The sequence below is a fragment of the Somniosus microcephalus genome, chromosome 12 (assembly GCF_052327205.1).
Source record: "Somniosus microcephalus isolate GS21.2 chromosome 12, FLI_Smic_1.0, whole genome shotgun sequence".
Taxonomy (NCBI): domain Eukaryota; kingdom Metazoa; phylum Chordata; class Chondrichthyes; order Squaliformes; family Somniosidae; genus Somniosus; species Somniosus microcephalus.
Window position 1 is genome coordinate 226,490,489 of NC_140998.1, and position 15,732 is coordinate 226,506,220.

Sequence of the window (15,732 nt, forward strand, 5' to 3'; positions counted from 1 at the left end):
TAAGGCTGTTTCCAGTGGGGTTCCACAGGGCTCAGTACTAGATCCCTTGCTTTTTGTAGTATATGTCAATGATCTAGACTTGAATATAGGGGGTATGATTAATAAGTTTGCAGATGATACTAAAATCGGCTGTGTGGTTGATACTGAAGAAGGAAGCTGTAGACTGCAGGAAGATATCAATAAATTGGTCAGGTGGGCAGAACAGTGGCAAATGGAATTCAATCCGGAGAAGTGTGAGGTAATGCATTTGGGGAGGGCTAACAAGGAAAGGGAATACACATTTAAATGGTAGGACACTGAGTAGTGTAGAGGAACAAAGGGACCTTGGAGTGCATGTCCACAGATCGCTGAAGGTAGCAGACCAGGTAGATAAGGTGGTTAAGAAGGCATACGGAATGCTTGCCTTTATTAGCTGTGACATAGAATACAAGAGCAGGGGGGTTATGCTTCAACTGTATAAAACACTAGTTAGGCCTCAGCTAGAGTACGGCGTGCAGTTCTGGTCACCACATTTCAGGAAAGATGTGATTGCACTAGAGAGGGTACAAAGGAGATTTACAAGGATGTTGCCGGGAGTAGAGAATCTAGCTATGAGGAAAGACTGGATAGGCTGGGTTTGTTTCCCTTGGAACAGAGGAGGCTGAGGGGAGACCTTATTGAGGTGTATAAAATTATGAGGGGCCTAGATAAAGTGGATAGAAAGGACCTATTTCCCTTAACAGAGGGGTCAAAAACCAGGGGGCACAGATTTAAAGTAATTGGTGGAAAGTTTAGAGGGGGGTGAAGGGGAAATTTCTTCACCCAGAGGGCTTTGGGGGTCTGGAACTCACTGCCTGAAAGGTTGGTAGAGGCAGAAACCCTAACCACATTTAAAAATACTTGGATGTGCACTTGGGATGCTGTAACCTGCAGGGCTATGGACCAAGAGCTGGGAAGTGTGGTTAGGCTAGATAGCTCTTTGTTGGCCAGTACGGACACGATGGGCCGAAATGGCCTCCTTCCATGCTGCAACTTTCTATGATTTCTATGAAATAAAAGTGAAAGCAAGTATACCCCAACAGTGAGCCTCTTACAGAGTGAAGGAACAGAGAGATCGAGGAGTGCAGATATACAGAGCTCCAACGATGGGGAAACTGGCGATAAAAAGACAAAAGGGATATTGAGCTTTATATAGAATTTGCTGATTATCTAATGTAAAATTTGTACAAGAGATTGGTTAGGCCCACAGTTGGAACATTGCGTGCAGTTTTGGACACCCCACTACAGGAAGTATATTAGAGCCAAGGAAAGGATAGGATTATTTCAATAGAGGAGGAAGTTAGAAGACATTTTTGCCACATAGCGGGTTATTACAACGTGGAATAATTTACCCCAAGTGACTATTATGGCAGAGTCAATAAGGTCATTTAAAAGCAAATTGAATAAGTTTTGAAAATATAAAAGAATATGGGGAAAGGGCAGTGAAATCGACAGACAGCTGCAGTGAAAAGCTAGCATGATTGGTCTAATTGTCACTTTCTGTGCTGCAAATTCCATGATTCTATTAACTCCTTGATATATTGCTGAAAGATCAATATTTGGAAATAATTCCACTGGACCATCTCAACCTTACTAATAACCTATTTATTTCACCAGAGAAAGACCTTAGTCATTCATGAATTATCAATTATCAGGTCTTGCTAACTTGTGGAACAGTCAGAGTATTTTACGGTTGCCATTATGTAGCCTCAACTTATTGCAAATTACACAGTGCTTATGAAAACATTTATGAATCAGTCATTTTCACTGACATTCACAGCAAAAAACATCCACTTACTTGTAAGGTTTTTGCGGAAGAATGCGGATTTGAGTCTTGTCCAGTTTTTTCTTCAATTTGTTCCGTCCTGCCACTGTGTTTGCCTTTGCCTTCGTATTTGTTTTATCGAACCCAATCACCTGTTCAGCAAGATGTGGAATGGAATAATGGCTGCCTTTCTTGTCACCAATTTTAGGGAAGTGTGGAGAACCATTTCTCTTCTCTTCTGCAAGTCTGGACAGAAGTTCTTTAAATACTGTGTAAAAGGCATAACATTGAATTAACCAAAGAAGTTTTCTGATCACTGATGATTTTTTTGATTTTATAACCAAAGAGGTTTCTGCTACAACACAGATTTCAGGGGGGAAATCTGTACAATGCTATATTCGGAACTCATACAAGAACCATAGAATTTATATGGCCAGTACAATCAATAGCTGACAGGTGCAATGCACATCATTGACATTGAAGCTGAAGAGACTTGAAGCTCAATTTATTACACGTGCTCTGGTGCAAAGCACAATATAATAATTGAATGGAAAACAGAGTATGAGTTAGGTGGTCTCACTCACTGCATTCAACAACTTCTTATGCATTATCCTTCTATAATGAGTGAAATTCCTCAGATAATGAAGCAATCCGTGGCCACATCCAGCAATACCTGGACAATATCCAGGCTTGGGCTGATAAGTGGCAAGTAACATTCATGCCACACAAGTGCCAGGCAATGACCATCTTCAATAAGAGATGGTCTAACCACTACCCTGTGACATTCAATGGCATTACCCCCACCATCAACAACTTGGGGATCCCCCTTGAAAAGAAACTTAACTGGACCATCCACATACTGAGGCTACAGGAGCAGGTCAGTGTAATGATCAATAACATGTCATCCTATAGTGGACACTAGGTGGAGCCGTAGAGCTGTGTAGAACTGTATATAGCTGTATGTATAAGACTACACTACCCAGCTGTATATATATTAAGACTACATTACCCATGAGGCACTAGGCTACCCACAAGGCAACAGTCAAGATGGAAGCCTCTACAGATACTGTACCTAGTCCACATGGGCTCAATAAAAGTGTCTAGCAAAAGCTCGCTGTGTTCATAATAAGAATGTCTATTTATTAATGAACATAAGAGTCAGAGGCTGGGTATTCTGCGGCAAGTGACTCACCCCGTGACGACCCAAAGCCTTTCCACCACCTACAAGGCATAAGTCAGGAATCTGATGGAATACTCTCCACTTGCCTGGGTGAGTGCAGCGGCAACAACACTCAAGAAGCTCGACACCATCCAGGACAAAGCAGCCTGCTTGATTGGCACCCCATCCACCACGTTAAACATTCACTCCCCCCACCACCAGCACTACCAGGCTACAGTGTGGACCATCTACAAGATGCACAGCAGCAACTCGCCAAGGCTTCTTCGACAGCAGCTCCCAAACCCGTGCCATCTCGCATCTAGAAGGACAAGGGCAGCAGACGCATGGGAACACCGCCCCTTCCAAGTCACATCCTGACTTGGAAATATATCATCGTTCCTTCATCGTCGCTGGATCAAAATCCTGGAACTCCCTCCTCAACAGCCCTGTGGGAACACCTTCACCACATGGACTGCAGCGGTTCAAGGTGGCTCAAGGACAATTAGATGGGCAATAAATGCTGGCCTTTCCAGCGACGCCCACATCCTGAGAATGAATACAAAAAGATGAACCAACAGGGTGTGAGTGATGGGTTTTTCTGTGGTATAGACTTCTTGGAACTGGATCAAGATGGCCTAAATTCATTTTGTGTAGGCCCCTTACATTCAGCAGTAACGACTCAGTCCGTCAGTCCAGCGTGGATTTTAATCCTGGTCCTAGAAGTGGAATGATTATGTGCTACATTAATGCAGCATCCAGTCCAGACATTGCTGAACAATCCCTGAGGCCGTTCCTTATCAATGCACTGCAAACACAGCAACCGAAGTGCGACTGTGCGGAGGCTTTTTGGATGCACTACAATCATTACTAAACAAAGCTTTGGTATCAGGGTACAACTGATTTATAAACAGTTGCTAAATATTAAAATTATTCAACAGCCAAACACAGGCTAAACCACAGGGAAGGAAGATTGGACAAAAAAATCTTAACTGGGTCTTCTAGAGCAACAACTGAAGGGGACTGGTTATCCACTGAGCCTCAGAGAGACCAGGAAACGAGGCAGGAAATAAATACTTCTTTAATTTACAATATCTGCAATAGCCCAGAATATCACTTCACACCACTGCATCATTATTTCAGTCAACCATATATCTTTGCTGGTCTTAAGAAATGCAGCTACTGTGAAAATAATGTATATTAAAAAAAACTGTTCATGTAAATTGCATCTATGAAATTATAGCTGTATATAAAAACCTACCAAACAAGTTTGTTTTCACAGTGATAGACAAATGAATGTTGTTCCTAAGAATTTCCAAGGCTTTAGGTAGCTGAATATTCTTAAAGTTTTGTCCATTGACTTCCAGTATCTGAAAAACAAGATAGCCTTTACTCTTGATTGGCGTCAAATGTGTAATTAAATTTCAAAAGACTGTCATACAAGCTAACATTGCCATTCCTGCGTTCCATTTTCTCCTTCAGAACTGTTATAGGTCAGCGAGAAAATCCCAAAAGCATAATTCTAAAAACATTGGCCCAGACATTCCGATCCCTACAGGTGGGTACACGCTGTATACCCACCCGTAGGGACATCGGAAATGCCTGTTTCAGGCATGCAGACTGCTCTCGACAGATCGGACGCCTGCCCTGGAGAAGGGCCTCTGCGGGCAAATCGTTTTCTGGAGCCCCTCTGCCCGCAGATAACCTTTAGAATTCTTACGCCTGGTAAAAGCAGGCGTAAGGCCTCGTTTTACCAGGATAAGAGATGAAAATATATATTTTTTTTAATTTCAGTGATTTATCATTTAAAAATACTTTTAAAAAAGTTAAATTTATTTTTAGCCCTGTAAAAAACTTTAATTATTTGTTTAAAATATTTAATTTATTGTAATTTCAATTAATTTTAAAAATGTGCTTTAAAAAAATGTATTTAATGTTTTGAAGTGTTTTTGGGGTGATCTCCATTGATATATTTGACAGGTCTATCTGTCAAGTGTATGAAGGGAGATTCCCTTCTTTGATTGTCTCCCCATGGCCCACGTGATCCCAGGGACACTTGCGAACCACATGCACCCCTGGGATACGTAGGCCCTGCACACTTGGAGTTCGAGAGGCCCAGCATCGGAACTATACAAACCTCGGGAGCCCTCAGGTAAGTGCATAGATTTTTTCCAGATCGGAGGCTTCCGCACGCGGGAAGCCTCCGATCGGAAAATAGGGCCCATTGGCTCCTCAAGAAGGTAATAAAGACTGACCCTAACTTAAAATGTATCATAAAGAGAGGACAAGTCATAGCTCACCATGCAATACAATGAATAACTTCACAAGTGAAGCTTATTGTAGCTGTTACTTTATGGGAACAAAATTCTTCTAGTTGATTGGTGAAAAAGTCAGTATGAAGGTGGTGACAGAATTACATCAAATGGTCGGCTACGTGATATATTCTCTTCATAATACTTCTTGTATGTTTCCAAACACAACGTGCTTCAATTAGTGCTTTTTCAATTTTGTCACCCAAGAAAGTCTGATTTATGATGTCACTTTGTGATTGTGATGGTTGTACTTACAAAAATATCATTCTAAACACCACTACTGCTAGAAACAGAAGATAAAATCAACAATGAATTTCCAGCTTTCATTTCATGAGTGCAGGGACATAGGGCCGACTGATCTAAATCAGTTTTAAATGGTTAGGAATTGGTACTAATGGTGCCAGACTGGGATTGTGCTAATAGCACTCAAGTTTCATAGATCCACATTTGCATAATTATTCACAGATTCCAATGCAGATTTTGGGCAGGTGCATGGAGCATTCTAGGAAGCAGAAAACTGCATGCAAATGAATTTTAAAGGAACAGGACAATTCAAGGTAAATGTCACAATAAGGAGACAAAATTCTGAAAGGCTTTAGAAAGGCTCAAAAATATCTCAATACCAACTTGTATTTATATAGTGCCTTTCACATAATAAAACGTCCCAAGGCACTTCACAGGAGCGTTATAAAACAAAATTGGACACCGAGCCATATAAGAGCATATTAGGGCAGATGACCAAAAGCTTGGTCAAAAAAGTAGGTTTTAAGGAGCATCTTAAAGGAGGAAAGAGTGGTAGAGAGCCAGAGAGATTTAGGGAGGGAATTCCAGAGTTTAGGGCCTAGGCAGCTGAAGGCACAGCTACCAATAGTTGAGTGGTTAAAATCGGGGATGCTCAAGAGGCCAGAATTAGAGGAACACAGATCTCTCGGAGGGTTGTGGGGCTGAAAGAGATTACAGAGATAGGGAGTGGCACGGCCATGGAGGGATTTGGAAACAAGGAGGAGAATTGTAAAATCGAGGCCATCCGATCTTGAAATGATTTCAACCCATTAAGAGACTTTTGCCAAGACTTAACCAACAGAAGATTAAGAAATGACAGGGAAAATTGAAAGGAAAAGAAACCCCATACACAGGCAGGAATCTGCAGGCAAGTGAAAGAGCAGCCAACACCCAACTCTCTGTTTAATGGCTGCTAATGGGAAATAGCACTGCATAAGATGGTAGGAAGGAAGGATTGCCTACTGTGCCACTCCACAGCAGCATCCTTTAAAGTTCATATTGCAGCATGCCTGAAAGGTGTTAGAGGTAAGTTTGAAGTCGCACCAGACTGGCACTAATGGCTGCGCCAATCTTTTGCTGCATCTTGGAGGATGTAGCTGCATAGGTGGGTGAGCACAGATCATCGTTTGTGCAGACTTTCCTTCTTTGCATCACTTCAGTGGTTTTCCTCCATTAGTACCAGTAATGGTACTGGGGGAAACAAAAATAGAATAAATGGCACAAAGACTTATGACAAGCTAAGTGCCAAAAAGGAAAATAAAACAGGCCAGAAACGGTCTAAAAACTGCTGAATGAATTCTCTTACTGGCTCTTTCTACTTATTTTCCTATGCAATTCAGTTCCCTAGGAACTGTGGATGTCTATTTATATAAGCAAAATTTGGAAGTGCCATGCACCCAGTGTGAAGGCTTTAAAAAGACATGGGAGGCATTATTATACCACCCACTGCCTGGCCATGCACGCCACATGCAAAAGGGGCAGAGACCCAGCATTGCAGATCTCGGAGCCTTTTTCTATGCCATAGCACTGTGAACTGGTGCACAAAGGAAGTTGACCAGATGAAACTCGACCCTCAAGAGATAGTAGGCCTTTTCATAAATAAAACAAAGATTTTCTTTTTCAAATCAGTGGTCTCCCAATCTTTCTCAATGCCAGCAACCAAAAAGTCCCAAAATTTGCCAGACCTTCAACCATTTGTATCCTCCTGGGCATTTGCCCTGGCATTTATTCTTTTGTAAATGACCTTTAGTAAATGAAGACTTGACATGGCGCGCAGGAGCCTATAGTCGATGCTGACACCTTTCTGATAGGGAAACATATACAGGAAACATTCGATTAACCGGCACCTAAATAACCGGAAATGTCAGTTAACCGGCAAAATTCAGGAGCAGGTTCAGGTAACTTTTATTTCTTGCCTTCCTCCATGTGTTGCTGTGCAAAGGTGTGGCTGCAGCTGTTGCTAAGCTACAGAGACACTTGCAACTTGTGGCCATTGTTTTGAACCTGTTGAAGCAACAGGGTTTGTTGCTTTATACGGAGTTCTCAGCTCCGTATCTTTTACTATAGCTTTCGGTTATCCGGAATTTTTGATGAACCGGCACCACGTCGGTCCCGTCCGTGCCGGATAAAAAAAGTTTCCTGTATTGATAAGTGAATGGTCAGCTTGAAGGGATAATTACTAGTCATACCCCGGATCAGGCATATTCCTCGGATATTCACTTTCAACTAAAGTTTGTGCTTGCCAAATCCTAAAGACGCTTAATTGGGTCTAAAGGTCCGGACTATCTCTCCCTAAAGGAACAACCTGAAAATGTTACCGTCCGGACACTTTTAATAAGTTTAGCTAGACTGTAACGTTCCAGATATGATGAGGGTCCGGAAAACTCCCCCAGAATTCTGTAACTCCTCACCAAAGAGTGTACAGAGATTGAGTTCACGAGTTTGATACAGAAGTATTATATGAGACAATTCTAAAAATATATAGATTTATTAAAGAACCGACATGTAATTTACAGTTGGTGAATCAATCGCAACATTAACAGTTCCAAAAAGAGAAAGCTTTACAATCTTATCAGAGATCCTTACTCTCAGATCTTAACTTTGCTACAGCTTTGTAGTTCTTCGTTTTATTCAGGATATCCACCAAAATCAAATACAGTACCTTTGATCCCCAAGGTACAAAGAGTTGTAGACTTACAGAGCCTGCCTCTGAAGTCGAGAATCACTTTGCCCCTTTACAGCGAGTCTACTATCCCATTTGAGAGTTCAATATTTATACCCTTTTCCAGTGGTATTTCCTTTAAGGTTTTCTGCTGATGTAAGCTAATTATCTTTAGTCATTTTTCTGCTGACTTCTGCAATTCTTAGCCACCTCAGCTGGTAGCAATACAGAATCATGTCTCTTCTCTAGGTGTTGTAAGTTTACCATAAAAAACAGTGTAACAGCAGGTGCGTTTTATTTGATGTCATTTTTACTAAGGCAGATGTTTGTGCTTCTTTATGAAGTGTAAATTAGAACACCTTGTACAGGGTGAACCATTGTTTGTTTCCAAAGATTCAGACTGTCAGGACCCTTTAACCTTCTGTTGCAATAAGGTTATTGATTCAGTGTCAACAACTGTCTTATCTCTATAGCCAGAATGCTATCACAGCTTTTCCATAGTTAAGGTTTCTAGATTTCCAAACCCAGTTTGTCATGTTTTAATAAGGCCAGAATTCTTTCATCGAATGGTGTATTTTTCTGAATAGGTTTTGTGGCTTATTCCTTCACAAGCTCACCACACCATCCCTGGAGAAAATGATAACAAGGGATGACGTCTTTCAAATCTCATACTTACAGTTAGCAGGAGCACAGAAACTTGTGGTAAAATTATGCTTGGGTATCAATGGGCTGTCACAGTTATCTTATAGACTGATGCATATTCCAGTAATTCTGGTTCATCAATGGAATATTTAATTCTGCATCAGAAAAGCTCAGAGCTCCAGACAACAAGGTCTGAGAGACTATTCAACAGTCAACAGCAATGAGGTGTGACGTTTTGCCGCTGACATTCTGTGCAGACATTTAATACATTTGTTGGCAGAAATTATTTTTTTCCATAAAAATTATTTAAAGAAAAAGCAAGACAAACCTGATCACCACGTTTCAGCCCAGCTTCAGTAGCTTTGCTACCAGGCTCTACGCTGTCTAGGAAAATCCCAAAACCTTTCTCAGTGCCTCCCAACAGGATAAATGGCAAAGGGGCTTCTTGTGATGGCTTCATTAGAGTTATTAGCCGTTGTTTGGCCTTAACTGTACAAGCGATTTTCAACAGTCTGAGCTGATGACCCATTTTCTACACAACATAAAAAAATATCATTTACAAACTGAAATTCAACTTCTGATGATAGTTGTTTAATGTTTCTTAAGAGAGGGGGCTTCAAAAATAATCAGGTGTTAACTACCTTAAATGAGATAACTAACCTCTTGTTCCAAATTGTTTTCAAGTTCTTCTAGAAATGCGGTCATTGCAGGATTGCCTTCAAAATCATTGAAGTGACTGTTTACCCACAGCAATACTACCCGTGTAACCTGGAAAGTATTCAGAGAAATGTATTTTGCACCATTAAAGGCATTGTATGCTTGATGTATGCAACATATGCTGACTTAACTTCAATGTAGAGAATTAAGAATGTGCAAATGAAGCTTCCCTTCCCTTCCTTGACTTCTCTGTCTCCATTTCTGGGGATAGGCTATCAACCAATATTCACTCTAAGCCCACTGATTCCCACCCTGCTTCCTGTAAGGACTCGATTCCATTCTCCCAGTTTCTTCATCTCCGTTGCCTCTGTTCTGACGATGCCATCTTCCACACAAGTGCATCCGATATGTCTTCCTTTTCCCTCAACCGAGGATTCCCCTCCACCACGCTTGACATGGCCCTCGACCGTGTCTGTTCCATTTCCCGCACTTCTGCCCTCACCCCTTCCCCTCCCTCCCAGAACCATGATAGGGTTCCCCTTGTCCTCACCTTCCACCCCACCAGCCTCCACATTCAACGCATCATTCTCCACCATTTCCGCCACCTCCAGCGTGATCCCACCACCAAACACATCTTCCCCTCCCCTCCCCTTTCAGCATTCCAAAAGGGACAACTCCCTCCGCCACACCCTGATCCACTCCTCTATCACCCCCAAAAGCCCCTCCTCTTCCCACGGCACCTTCCCATGCAAGTGCTGGAGATGCTACACCTGCCCTTTCACTTCCTCTCTTCCCACTGTCCAGGGCCCCAAACACTCCTTCCAGGTGAAACAGTGATTTACTTGTACTTCTTGCAATTTAGTAGACTGTATTCACTGCTCATGATGCAGTCTCCTCTACATTGGGGAGACCAAACGCAGATTGAATGACCGCTTTGTGGAACACCTGTGTTCAGTCCGCAAGCGTGACCCCGAGCTTCCGGTCGCCTGTCACTTTAACTCTCCGCTCCATTCCCACTCTGACTTCTCTGTCCTCGGCCTCCTACACTGTTCCACTGAAGCTCAACGTAAGCTCAAGGAGGAGCACCTTGTCTTTCGATGAGGCACTTTACAGCCAACATTGAGTTCAACAATTTCAGACCATAACCTCTGCCCCCATTTTTTCCGACAACAGCTGTTGATGATTTTCTTATTCCCATTTACTCTTCTTCTAGACCCATCTTTTGTTCTTTTACTTGTCCCGTTACCATCTCCTTTTGCCTTGCACCATCATCCCTTTTGTCTTTGAATCTCTCCTGCCTTCCACCCTATCACAGACCTTCCCTTTTGTTCTTTCCTCCCCTCCCCCCTTTCCCTGTCTCTACACTTGCTTAAAACCTGTTATATCTCGAAAACTTTTTTCAGTTCTGACAAAAGGTCATCGACCTAAAACATTAATTCTGTTTCTCTCTCCACAGATGCTGCCTGACTGGCTGAGTATTTCGGGAATTTTCTGTTTTTATTGCAAATGAAGCTTGATTGCCTCAATTACAGAAGCATTTATTCCTACTCTTAATTTATCTTTAGAAGTTTAGTGAAATCTTTTAGTTTGAGGTTAGGGTCTTATGAAGGAAGTTGCAGTTTAATTTAGGACAGAAGGTAGACGGATGAAATTATTTTGTTATTTTTTTTAAATTTTAATGCAGAGTAAATAATAGCTCTACAACTTTTACAGTAATGACAAGAGACATGCACATTATTTAAAAACAGGGTTGTGTGGCAAAGCCACTAAGAGACTCTCACAGTAACTTGTACAATTGCCTTTAATCATGTTTATTGCCTTTTAATGTTGGCTCTGGTTAAACAGAGCTAGATCGACAAAATCGCAATCTGACGCGATGACGTCATCACGTGGGTCATGTGACGTTCCCAACGGCGGGAAACATGATGACGTCATGACGTCAGGGTTAGAGGGCGTTTCCAGTTAGTCCTCGTGGGGAGTGATAGTGTATAGACCTGTTTAGAGCTTCTCCTGCATTTTCTTGTTTTGTTAAAGTTTTAGTGCATTAAACTCAGTTTGTTAACTACCAGTGAGTTTATAGTATCTTTGCTAGGAGTGCAGAGACTCCTACAGTTGCATAATTCCTGAAAATGGCTGCCAAGTGATTGATCAACGCGAATACTGCACAGGAGTGATAAAGTTATCTATCTATCTATCTATATATATATATAAAAGTCATGACAAATGAATATTTATTCCAAGTCAAATAAGAAGCGGTGTAGATTTTTTCCCTGCCAAAGGTATACTATCAATGAACACAATTACAAATGAACCTTTTTCTTTCCAATTTATGTGCATCTATATTTAGTTACTCAGAGGTACATATTGGATTCTTGTCATATTAACAGCTGGTGAGGGGAAAGATCACCACAAAGTTTACTGGTTAAAATAAATTGCTTGTTAAGTACTGAATTATTCCAATCTTAAAAGTTTTAGCTAACCTTGTCCCTGAGACTTGGGTCATTAAACCACTCCAGCAATTTCTTCCCAACTTCCATTGGGTTTGATAAGAAGGTTCTGCAGGTTAAAAGAAAATCTTCTATATATGTGGGATCCACCACTGAGTGCACTTCCAGCAGGTGCATTGTTAACTGCTCAGGTGTTCCCTAATATAGTTCAACGGAACAGATCATTAGTAAAACTACATTTAATTAGAGCTGCAGAATAAACTTTTACATGAGAAATACAATGGGCATCATGAGCACTTTTTTTAGACCAGTGTTAGTTTCTGATGTATTTAAACATTCTGCTTACCTTTATGACTTTATCGCCTTTCCTGGTTCCAGTCCGATCCAACTCTCGGTGTTCTTTTACTACAGGTATAACAATCTCTCCCTCCTTCTCGACTTTCCGCATATTCTTTTCCACCTGGTTGAGGATTCGACAATAGTCTTGGTGGGCTATGCACAGCAATTGCCAAGGAGCACAGAAAGTGTTACAGTATTAGGCATGTCTGGTGCAGAGTACTAAGATATTATGCATTTACAGATTATATGTTTATATTAACAAATCGTAACATTTCTTTATTTCTCCTGTGGCAGTGCTCATGGTTAGATAGTGGCAATAGTATGTTTTCAGTTGTGTTTGCTGTAACATCTAGGGAATGGTAGCATAGTGGTAATGTCACTGGGCTAGTAATCCACAACACTTCTGGACTAATGATTCAGAGACGTGAGTTCAAATCTCACCACAGCAGCTGGGGAATTTAAATTCAGTTAATTAAATAAATCTGCAATAATTACAAGTATCAGTAATGGTAACAATCGGATTGTTGTAAAAACCCATCTTGTTCACTAATGTCCTTTAGGGAAGGAAATCTGCCGTCCTTACTTGTTCTGGCCTATATGTGATTCTAAACCCACAACAATGTGGATGACTCTTAACTGCCCTCTGAAATGGCCTAGCAAGTCACTGAGTTGTAACAAACTGCTACGAAACACAATAATAAAAATGAAACTGGATGGACCACCCAGCACGGATTACAGACACGGCAACGGCACACCCAGCCCAATCGACCCTGCAAAATCCTCAGCAGTATCTGGGGATCTGTAGGGGGTGGCGTGTGGCGGTGTTGTTTGGCGCGTGCGCCCAGTCAGTTATGCCCCTGACTGTTTTGTGAGCGGTTCGAATCGCTCCCACGCCCCTGGGTTCTAGACACCGGACTTAGGTACAAGGCGGCAGTACAGAGAAGACTCGAGGAGATAGGTGGTTGGATGTAAACAAAAACCAAGATTTTATTGAAGAGGAAAAACTTGATACAATCTTATGGGAAAAATTACTGGTGTACACTTCTACAGGCAAAAATACAAAAGAAGAATAACTATATACTTATACAGGGAATGGGGAACACACGGCACATCGAGGGAAAACAACTATCTTAACAATCCCCTTATCCTTATCCCACCCCCTATACCTAACTAGATTAAGCTATGAGGGGTCAGAACTTCATGCTCACCAATCAAAAGGGTTGTTAGACTCAAAACAGCGGTTGGGTTCGGGGTTCGCTCTTGGTGCTCTCTGGAGCCTGCCGTCGTCACGTGGCCTCCAGGTGCTGCAAGGGTGTTGTCCAGGTTCGAGTACCCCAAAGTTAAAGTCTCTGTTTGGGTACTTTACCTTGCAGGGATGATTCTTCGCCGCCAGCCGCCAGATTGAGTTGGTGTGCAGATATTCGAAGGTCGGCTGAGGCTAAAGGCCCGATAATTCGAAGCCTCCCCTCAGTTCATCTCCTCAGTTGGTCTTCTTCAGCTGGTCTTCCTCAGGTGGCCTTCCCTCCGGTGGTCTTCCCTCCTCCCCTCGTCGCGTCCCGCCTCGCCTGGCCTGAATTGTCCGTGTCCGCCCGACCCGGTGCCGGGGCTAGTTCCAGATGGAGTGTGAAAGGGCATGGGCAAAGGCCAGGGGGTAAGCGCGGGATGGGGAAAGAGCGGCAGCCACGAGGGCGAGGGACCGAAGTGCAGCAGCACCAGAACACCAACCAACAAAGAACACACCACCGACCACACCGATTGCTACCCGGGGTCCTTCAATTATACCTTCGTCGAAAACCCTTATCTGCGTGCCAAATCAGGTTAGTTCTTTGTTTTAATCTTGGCAGGCTATTTTAAATAATGGTAGCAATCCATACTAACTGTTTTTAGATGGCCGGTATTCGCATCTACCGGCCCGATAATTGACTTGTATTGTCCTGAAAGTTCCTTGAAGGGCCTGTCCGGCCTCGATGGCTCTGTTAATCTGTTTCCGATAATATATGTAGACTGCCTGATGGCCTTAACTATAGGCCTAAACTGAATTTAGATTTGTCTCCAATTCGGTCTAATGCATAATTCAGATTCCTGTCTGGTTCCAAAATACAAAGTCTCTCTTCACAGAAGCCTGCAGCTTTGGTTTCGATCCACAAGCTGTCTGCGTTGCAGAGTCCATTTTAAAATCTCACAGGCTTTCTGCCACGAGGCACAGACGCCATCTTGGGTACCCTTTTTGATTTAAAATGTCCACGCAGGGTCCCGTTTATTAATAACAGCCTTCGGGGAAATGCAGAAATTTTGCAAATCTTACAGGCCTGTGCCAAAATTGGGAGAGTCTGTCCCACAGACTAGTCAAGCAACAGCCTGACATAGTCATAATCACAGAATCAATGTCCCAAACTCCTCCATCACCATCCCTTGATATGTCCTGTCCCACTGGCAGGACAGACCCACCAGGGGTGGTATACAGTTGGGAAGGAGTGGCCCTGGGAGTCCTCAACATTGACTCCGAACCCCATGAAGTCTCATGGGTTCAGGCCAAGCATGGGCAAGGAAACCTCCAGCTGATTACCACTTACCGCCCTCCCTCAGCTGATGAATCAGTACTCCTCCATGTTGAACGCCACTTGGAAGAAGCACAGAGAGTAGTAAGGGCACAGAATGTACTCTGGGTGGGGGACTTCAATGACAATCACCAAGAGTGGCTCAGTAGCACCACTACTGACCGAGTCCTGAAGGTTATAACTGCCAGTCTGGGCCTACAACAGGTGGTGAGAAAAACAACATGAGGGAAAAAACTACTTGACCTCGTCCTTACCTGTTGCAGATGCAACTGTCCATGACAGTATTGTTAGCAGTGACCACCGCACAGCCATTGTGGAGACGAAGTCCCGTCTTCACACGGAGGGCACCCTCCATCGTCTGGTGTGGCACTACCACCGTGCTAAATGGGATAGATTCAGAACAGATCCAGCAGCAGCTCAAAATTGGGCATCCATGAGGCGCTGTGGGCCATCAGCAGCAGCAGAATTGTATTCCACCACAATTTGTAACCTCATGGCCCGGCATATCCCTCACTCTACCATTACCATCAAGCCAGGGGACCAACCCTGGTTCAATGAGGAGTGCAGAAGAGCATGCCAGGAGCAGCACCAGGCATACCTAAAAATGATGTGCCAACCTGGGGAAGCTGCAACACAGGACTGCATGCTAAAAAGCAGAAGCAGAATGCTATAGACAGGGCTAAGCGATCCCACAAACAACGGATCAGGTCAAAGCTCTGCTGTCCTGCCACATCCAGTCGTGAATATGGTGGACCATTAAACAACTAACGGGAGTAGGAGGCTCCATGAATATCCCCATCCTCAATGATGGTGGAGCCCAGCACGTGAGTGCAAAAGACATGGCTGAAGCATTTGCAACCATCTTCAGCCAGAAGTGCCGAGTGGATGATCCAT

At 42.9% G+C, this 15,732-nt stretch overlaps 1 protein-coding gene across 2 annotated transcripts in view; it reads right to left on the reverse strand.

Moving 5' to 3' along the window:
• The window catches only part of LOC147110218 (rap guanine nucleotide exchange factor 2-like), a 113,325-nt gene that overhangs the window by 87,402 nt on the left and 10,191 nt on the right, over positions 1-15,732 (reverse strand). For both annotated transcript variants that reach the window (XR_015080403.1, XM_086004126.1), the window contains exons 2-7: positions 12,288-12,433; positions 11,975-12,139; positions 9,498-9,605; positions 9,166-9,369; positions 4,201-4,309; positions 1,817-2,051 (exon numbers count right to left, since the gene is read on the reverse strand). Coding sequence is in view for 1 of the 2 variants with exons in the window: in XM_086004126.1 (XP_085860252.1) it covers positions 1,817-2,051; positions 4,201-4,309; positions 9,166-9,369; positions 9,498-9,605; positions 11,975-12,139; positions 12,288-12,433 (967 nt within the window). In the remaining variant the exon portion in view is untranslated. The remainder of the gene's footprint in view (positions 1-1,816; positions 2,052-4,200; positions 4,310-9,165; positions 9,370-9,497; positions 9,606-11,974; positions 12,140-12,287; positions 12,434-15,732) is intronic.